Source organism: Mustela lutreola, chromosome 8 (genome assembly GCF_030435805.1).
Source record: "Mustela lutreola isolate mMusLut2 chromosome 8, mMusLut2.pri, whole genome shotgun sequence".
NCBI classification, from domain to species: Eukaryota; Metazoa; Chordata; class Mammalia; order Carnivora; family Mustelidae; genus Mustela; species Mustela lutreola.
The window spans coordinates 140981494-140990023 of NC_081297.1; the positions used below are offsets into that span (position 1 = coordinate 140981494).

Genomic DNA, 8530 nt, shown 5'->3' on the forward strand with positions numbered 1-8530 from the left:
CTCTGAGGACAGAACCTCTTCGACAGCATCAAGAGCGAACCCTTCTCCATCCCTGAGGATGACGGCAATGACCTCACTCATACCTTCTTCAACCCCGACCGTGAGGGCTGGCTGCTCAAACTGGGTGAGGCGCACACTCGGCACACTAGGGCACACTCGGCAGGCACACTCAGGCACACACCAGACGCATGCACACATTGACATGAAGCCTCCGCGGTGTAGTCAGGGAACCCAGCCCCCCAGCCATCCACCTGCCCCCTCCCTCCATCTGTCTGTCCTGGGACTGTGGGGGGTGGGGGAGGACGAGCAGGAAGAGGAGGTGAGAGGCCAGCAGACCCCTAGACACTTCAACTACACGCTGGTCTCTCTTCCTGGAGGGCTTCTGAGGAAGCCACGCCCAGAGAGGTTAGGAGACCTGTCTGAGGCCACACAGCCAACAAGTGGGTGCGCAGAGGGTTGGGTGTCCCTGAAGGATGGGGGAGGAAGTGGGACAGGATGTGGCTCAGGGGAGCTTCCCTTCAGCATGACGAGGAGGCTGGAAGGACCTCTAACCCACAGAGAGGAGCCGTAGGTGAGGGTTGAGGGGGCGGCTGCTGCAGCCCAGACAGGCTGCCGAACCTGGTAGGGCCCAGCCCCTGGCCCCAGGCACACTCCCGGGTGCGTCCCAGCAGAGACAGCCCAGCCAGGGACAGTGGTGTTTGGAGGCAGGTAAGGACAGACCCCTCGTGTTGGAGCAGAGACCTGGGCTGGGGGATGCCTGCCTAAGCCCTCCATGTCCCCATACCCGGATTCCAGCCCTTCTGCAGACCACAGGGAATCTTTTCTTGCCCCGCGGACCCCTCCCAGCCCTAGGGAGACACTGAGTCACAGATCCCAGCTCCTCCACGCATGTGCCAGTGGTCAGGTTCCTCAGCCTCGGTTTCCACCACTGTGAAATGGGAATCATAGTCAATGTGTGGCAAAATGGCCAAGCACTTGGACTCTGGAGCTAGGACACTGGGCTTGAATCTGAGCTCTGCTGCAGGACTTTGAGCCCACGATTGAGCCTCCCTGTGCCTTGGCCTCTTCATCTGTAAAATGGGCTTAATTACAGGTCCTCCTGATAGCTGGTTCTAGGGATTAATAAGCAAATATTTCTAAAAACATCTAAGACATTGTCTGGCAAGCGAAAGATGAAATGCTTAAGCCCGGTGCCAGTCAGGGAGTAGGCCAAGGGATGAACTGAGGGGGAAGGGCAGCCACTGGTCCTGGGGCCTGATCATGGAGGAGCCTTGAATGCCAAGTCAAGTGGCCAGGGCTAGCCTGGAGTGATGAGTGCCACTGGGGTATTTGAAAAACAAAGCAATGGGTCTGGGGAAAGTGTGGTGAGCTGGGGTTTGGGAGGTTTGAGGGGAGGGGACAGAGGAAAGCTCTCCAGGCCCCGCTCCCATGGAAGGACGTGTCCGTGGAAGAAAACAGGGAGAGGAAGTCCGGCTGACTGCGCCATTGGCTTCTTGCAGGAGGCCGCGTGAAGACGTGGAAACGGCGCTGGTTCATCCTGACGGACAACTGTCTCTACTACTTTGAGTTCACCACAGTGAGCAGGGGTCTCCTGAGCCTGCCCCTCCCCCTCCTCCCAAACTCCCACTAAGCGGTCCACTCACAGAGCATGGGACCCCTTTGAGATCATTCACCCCTCTCTGCACCCATTTCAGAGGGGGAAACTGAGCCAAGGCCAGACCAAGCTTACAGTCCAGCCTCCTAACTCTCAGCCCAGGCTCTCCATGCGTTGCTCCCCCCACCCCCACCCCAGGGCTGGACAGAATCTGAGAAGATGCGTGTGCTCCTCTATGAGTTTGGGGAGCCCCGCAAGTTCACTCCCTGCCCTGGGTGTCAAGGCTGCATTTGCTGATCCTGGCCTTCCCCCGCCCCTCCTGCAGGACAAGGAGCCCCGGGGAATCATACCTCTGGAGAACCTCTCCGTGCAGAAGGTGGACGACCCCAAGAAGCCAGTAGGTGGCGCAGCGGGGTCCTAAGAGCCCCAGCCGCTGGGGGATTTTCTGAACCCCAGGTGGGAGGGGAGGGCGGCTGGCCTGAGCCCTCCAGGAGGCCCCCGGTGGGGTTTGGGGTTGCCTCAGGTTCCCTCTCGGGGCCATGGATCCTGGGGGCAGGTCTATGGCATCAAAAAGGGATGGTTTCATTTTCTCTCGGAGCCTGCTTCTGACACTAGCTGATATCCTCGAGTGAGTCTCTGCTCCTTCCTGAGCCTCAGTTTCCCAGGCACTGAGCTGGGGGTTTTAGGGGAAATGGTGGACTTAGGTCGAGCCTGGCACATAGCAAGTTCTCAACGTGAGAATGAGCATCTCTGGCCCCCTGGCCTGGCACGGGAAGCCAGCCCCGGGTGGGGTGTATCCCGCTGTCTGTCCAAGCCCCAAGTGGATGGTCCTCGCTGAACGCCCGGGAAAGCCTGGCCCAACCGCCCCCTCCTCCCAGCCCTGCCTGGCCCTCACCCAGCCACCTCCCTGCAGTTCTGCCTGGAGCTCTACAACCCCAGCTGCCGGGGCCAGAAGATCAAGGCGTGTAAGACGGACGGCGAGGGCAAGGTGGTAGAGGGCAAGCACGAGTCGTATCGAATCTCGGCCTCCAGCGCAGAGGAGCGTGACCAGTGGATCGAGGCCATCCGGTAAGGGCTGTCTGGGCCTTCTGTCCCTTCCGGAGGCCCCTGCTTCTCTCTGGGCTTTGTCTCCTTGTCTGTAAAAGGGCCTAATCCGGAATCTCCCTCCTGTCTCTGGCATACAAGATCTTCCACCCAGCTTCCGCAGCCAGGCCCCGGGGACACAGGGGAGGGAGGTCATGGAGTAGGGGGACGATCCCACAAGATGTTGCACGAAAATCTCTTTGCCGGGTGCCTGGCATGTGGTCAGTGCTCTCGAATGGTGCTCTCGTTAGCACCAGGATCCGGAGGGAGCCTGGAAAGACCTGGTGGAGATGGAGGGAAAGGCTCTGTAGGGGAAAGGACCAGTGCTGGTGAAGACAGGGGGCAGGTCAATGGGTGGCCTCCTGGACAGCAGCCCGGAGTCCTGGGGGTGCTGGTGCCGGGCAGTATGGGGGATGGGGCACGTGGCTCTGCGGGGACCGGGCAGTGGGAGGCCAGGCTGCGTGGAATAGCAAGACCTTGGTTGCCATGGCAACTCGTGTGGGTTTCTCCTGGGGGCACCGGACACAGAGAAGGGGTGTGGCCAGGTGAAGAAGGCATGGTGTAGGGGCTGATTTCGAGGTTCCAAGATGGACAGTGGAGGGACAGGTGGAAGGGACGCAGGTGAGGGGTAGGGGCCAATGGGGAGACGTGGGAGACGGTGGGTCCCCTCGGCCAGAGGAAGACACCAGAGTGGTCGCTGGGCCGGGGGCTGTGTCCCGGGGACTTGTGGGGTCTATGCCCTCGAGCCATGCTAAAGTCCTGTGAAGCAGCCCAGCAGGACCCACTTGGACCTCCATTTCACAGATGAGGCCCTGACCACCTCCCCCAGCCCCCACAGGGGAGGGACCTGCTCTGCCACACAGCCAGTGGGTGGGCAACAGGTCTGCTGGTCCCACTTGGGCTCCTTCCACCTCCTCTGGGAGTCTGAAATGGGGTCCAAAGAACTTGGGGGGCAGAATTCCCGAGGCTGTCCATTCTCAGCCTGACCCTCTCCCGCCTTGCCCGTGGGACTCCGGGCAGGGCTGACTCACTAGGGCCTGGTCCTTGGTGGGGCCATCAGGCCCTTCTCCCGCAGCAGGGCAGGCCATCCTGTCCCCAGGAGACCCACCCCCTTCTACAAGCCTGGGGCGCTGAGAGCCTGCCGACAGCCAGCTCAGCCCTGCTGTTCCCTCACTTGCTCTCATTTCAGAGCCAGCATCACCCGAGTGCCCTTCTATGACCTGGTCTCTGCTCGGAAGAAGAAGATTGCCAGCAAGCACTGAGCGACCTAGGAGGTGGTGCAGGGGAGCAGGCGTCGCGGGAACCCCGTGACCTGTGGTTCCTGGAGACATACGTCCCTCCACAGGGCACCCTTTCCTGGCCCACAGACTTCACCCCCGCCCCCATGACTTTGAGCTACCAGGAACAGGGTAGGGGGCAAGGCTCAGGAGGATGGGTGGGAAGCCCCGGAAGGCCCCCACCCCCCTGCCCCACGTCACTGCAACAAGGAGCAAGGACAGCAGCTAACGAGGCACCTGCCCCAGAATCCAGCACCCTGTCTTCCCTTTGGGCCTCAATTTCCTCTTCTGTGAAACATCTCCTGTACTCTGAAATGCTGTCGGCCCTCGAGGGAGGAGGAGCCGTGGGGATCCTGAGGGCTTCCTGCCCTTGGCCATGGCAATGCCTTCTTCTTCTGCTCAAGGGGGTTCTCAACCAGCCCCTCCCCTGTCTTCAGCTGGGGCTTGGCCATCCCTGCCTGAGGGACACACACAGAGCTCAGACCCATAGACAGACAAGACCGCCGGGAGTTGCCAGGAGCACTGGACCAGGAACATTGGACCCAGCACCCGCAGTCTCTGTCCCAGCAACATCTCCGGCTTGCCGTGTGTCCTCTGCCAAGTCACAGTCCTCTGGTTCTCAAGACACTGGGGGTTTGGATAGAAACTTCTCAGCCCCTTCTGTGTCTGTACCCCACCCCCACCCCAGTGATGGTAACAGCCGTGGGGCAGGTCCCAGCAGTGCCCCAGCTGCCACCTTCCTCCTCAGGGACCACTTCCTTCAGGTAGAAGGACAAGATTATAGTGGATCCTCCCAACGATCTGGCTGGAGATGGCTGTTCTTGTCGCCTGAGCTGGAGAGACTCTGACCAAAGGCTGCTGGCAAGCCAAGAGCAGAGGGGGCTCCAATCACAAAGATGCCCATTTTGGAGGAGGGACAAGTGGGACTCCTCAAGAAAATGGCAGAGAGCATCCCAGACAGATGTCTTCAAACAGGGCTGATGGTACAGCCAAGAAGCTAAGAAGAGAGAGCCTTGTGAACTGTGGTTACCAGGAGGGCTGCCTGAAGGCAGTGCCCACGCCACTGAGGGACATAGAAGCTTGGGGCAGAGTCCCAGCCCTGAGCAGGGATCCTGTGAGGGGCTGCCCCAGCGGGGTCCTGGCATCTGAGACCCACGGTAGCGCCGCCAAGAGTGGAGCTGACTTCCCCGCACATAGGCAGGCAGCTCCGCCTCCAGGGAGGCCCAGTCTGGAGGAGGATTCCGTGAACAGGCTCCTTCTGAGAAGCTCTTTTCACCCCCTTGCACGGGTCCCAGGGGAGTCTCTGGAAGGAAGTTCCCTGGCAGGAAAGCAGGAGATGCCATCGCCTCTGCCCCACCGCCAGCCTGAGCAAGGCGCATTCCCCAGGGGAGGGAAGACAGTCTCTCTTCCCCTCCGCCCCCACTGACACGCGCACACCTTTCGTGGAGTCAGGAGGAGCTGTCTTTTGAGTAGTGAGATCCCCATCTCTGGAGGTGTGCGAGTGCCTGGTAATGATATGGTGCTGAAGAGGGTCTGAGTTGGGCATCTGCAGGGTGGCCTTGGCGGACATCTGAGGACTTCCACAGACCCCATGGCAGCCTGGGAACTGGATGGCAAAGCTGCCACCTCCTTTGACCCCTGAAAGGGCAGTGAGAGGTCAGGGAAGGAGGACTGGGCTGTGAGGAGCACGGGCTCCGAGGTCCTCACCCGCCACTGGCACACGCTGGCTGTGTGGCCTCTGCCACAACCCCCTTCCCTCTCTGGTCTTCACCTGCCTCTGTCATCATTGAGAGGGCTGAAGCCGTGATTTCCCAGGCATGAGTGGCTGTCCTGGGACTCATTCAGAAGACAGAATAAAGCTCGTGATCCGTCTGGGGAGGGGGTCCGTCCTCTCTGTGACCACACCTGCCGACCTTGATGCCCCTCGTTCCTTTCCCAGCTGAAGGCAGGAGGGCCAGACAGGGAAAAGTCAGCCCTCAGAGGGCCCTAGACCCTCGTCCTCAGGGCAGCACGGCTGCCACCCACACAGATGTCCCCAGAGGCTGGATTTGTGACAGAGGTCCCCTCAGAGCAGGGCAGAGGTGCAGTGGCCCCGCCAAGGCCAGGAAAAGGCAAAAGAACTTCCCAACAGGCAGTGCTGGCCAAAGAGAGAGTGGGCGATGGCATCAGGAAGCAGATGTCCAGCCTGCCTCAGCACAGGGAGACACCAGCAGTCACTGCAGAGGGAGGGGGGTTCCTGAGCTGGAATTCAGTAACCTTCACTTATCGGTACTTTCCATAATGTTTAAGTAGCGTCAGTGTTCCAGGCACGGGGGGCTGGGGGCAAGCCCACACGGGGTTTACAATCGGGTGATCCTGAATTCCAGGGTTCTAGGCAGCCCCTCTGGATGTGTTGGGCACTGAAGTGTCTCCCATGCCCTTTGCACCCGCCCCCTGCCTGAGATTCCACCATCGAGTTGCTCCTTGAAGAGGGAAGGGGCTGAACTGGTCAATTTCTCCCTACGTTCTTTGCTCCGCCCCCAGCACCTACCATGTACCAGGGTCCATGCCTGCAACTGGGCATCCAAAGATGATGGAGATAAAGCCATGGCCCTCAAAAGAAGCTGGGTGCTGCTGGGGGGGACCCAGTGTGGAGGGGCAGAGACAACCTAGACAACCCGTGCTGCTATGGCCGGGGACACAGGGGCCAGTGGAGGGCTGGGCTAGGCAGAGAGGCTTCTCAGAGGAGCTGTGCGTGAGTGTTCGTTGCCAACTGGGTTGGGGGAAAGACACACATCTGACCTTGCAGTAAGCTCACTTTGTGTCTGCTGCACACACCCCCCCAACATACACACACCTGACTGTGAACTCCTCCCAGGCCAGACTGTCCCTGCTCGGTGCCAGGCACACAGCAGGTGCACGATAATTTCTGCTTAGAATGAAACCGTCTCCAAAGGCCCTCTGGACCTCAGCTTTGACAAGTGCAGGTGTGTAGAGACATAGGGAACTGGGAGAAAGCTGGCGCTGCTGTGGGTGGGGGGTTTGTCCAGAGAGGTGGACAGGCAGGAGAGGGCCACATCACAATCGGGAAGGACCAGTGGGCTGGGACTTGCTGACCCAGGCCCCTCGAGCTTCCCCCAGGTGGTCTCTGCTCACTTCCCTGCCGGCCCGCCACTTCTCGATGTGGGCAGCAGGGGGCTCCCGCCACACAGGAATGAGAGGTTTTGCTGTGCAGCCTCGGGGCAATAGGAGACCAGAGCTGCCCTTTGCCGGAGGGGAAGCTGCCCTGAGTAGAACTTGGGTCTGGGCATCCCGAAAGGGGAAGCGGGTGGATCTGCAGGTTCGAGCCCTCAGAGGCACCGATGAGCACGGGCCTGCACTCTCCCCTGCTGCGGGACCCAGGGGCTCCTGCTGAGCCCAGGAGTCAGACACCTTGGCTCTCTCCCTCTCTGGCTCTGGGACCCTACACCACTGGCCTTGCCCATCTAGATGCCATCTTCCTCCTTGAAGGGTTGAGCCACGTGAGTTCCATGACACAGACCTTTAATAAGGACGTCCCTACACAAGGGGGTCTCAGACATAGGCACAACGCAGCCCTGGTCCTTGGGGTAAATTGGGACAGTTTGGGAGGAGTGCGGGGGGCGGGGAGTGGATGAGAAGGTACCCGGAAAAGCCACTCACTGAAGAGCCACAGGGGGGCAGTAGTGAGAGCCACCCAGAGGGCCCAGGTTCAAGGCTTAACTCTACCCAGTGCCTTAAGCAAGTTCCTAAGCGATCCGAGTCTCAGTTTCCCATCTATAAAATGGGAATAATTCAATATGTTCAAAACACTTAGAAGAGTGTTGGGTGCCTACTCGGAGTTAAGTGTTATCATTATTACAAAGCAAACCATGCACGTGCCTTTTTTTTTTTAAGTTTTTATTTTAATTCCCATTAATTAATATACAGTGTTATATTAGTTTCAGGTGTACAATATAGTGGTTCAACATTTCCATACAACCCTTACCATGCACGTGCTTTCATGGTACAAAACAGGCCGGGGCCATTGGAACAAGAAAGATTCATGGGGGCAAGAGAGTTGAAGAGCTGGGAAGCCTTCTCGGAAGAGGCGCCCAAGAAAGATAAGCTAAGTGGAGGCCAGGAGGAGCTAGGACAAGGTGTGACAAGGCCAGGTACTTCTGGGATTCCCGTGGGCCCCAAACACAAGCCCCGGCGGGCCAAGAAGATACAAGTCTGAGGGAGGCTGGGCCCTAGCAGGGGCCGAGGAGCAGACACAAGACTCTCTCGAGTCTCTGAGACCATAGTGCCTCTCGTCATGAAGCTCTGACTGGGGATCCGGAGACGTGGCTGCAAAACAGAGGCCATCCCTGAGCAAGGGAGGAGAAGCTTGGCACAGGACGCCCTGGGATGCAGTGGGAAAGAGCAAGGGGGCTCTGGGAAGCAAGCGGGGGGTGGGGGGTCTGCCCTGTGCCTGGGGAGTGGGAGCCCTTCTGGCCTGGTAGCCCGGAACTGGCCCTGGGGGCCTAGGCCCGGATGCCAGCAGGCAGGAGATGGGGGGGGGGGGGTAGCCAGGAGTGCAGCGGCAGGTGTGAGGGCT

At 59.6% G+C, this 8530-nt stretch overlaps 1 protein-coding gene across 1 annotated transcript in view; it reads left to right on the forward strand.

Moving 5' to 3' along the window:
- Positions 1-5826, forward strand: part of CYTH4 (cytohesin 4) — a 29444-nt gene extending 23618 nt beyond the window's left edge. The window contains exons 9-13 of the mRNA XM_059186898.1: positions 13-124; positions 1500-1576; positions 1920-1991; positions 2508-2662; positions 3867-5826. Of these exons, the coding sequence (XP_059042881.1) occupies positions 13-124; positions 1500-1576; positions 1920-1991; positions 2508-2662; positions 3867-3939 (489 nt within the window). The 3' untranslated portion in view covers positions 3940-5826. The remainder of the gene's footprint in view (positions 1-12; positions 125-1499; positions 1577-1919; positions 1992-2507; positions 2663-3866) is intronic.
- Positions 5827-8530: the final 2704 nt, after the last annotated feature.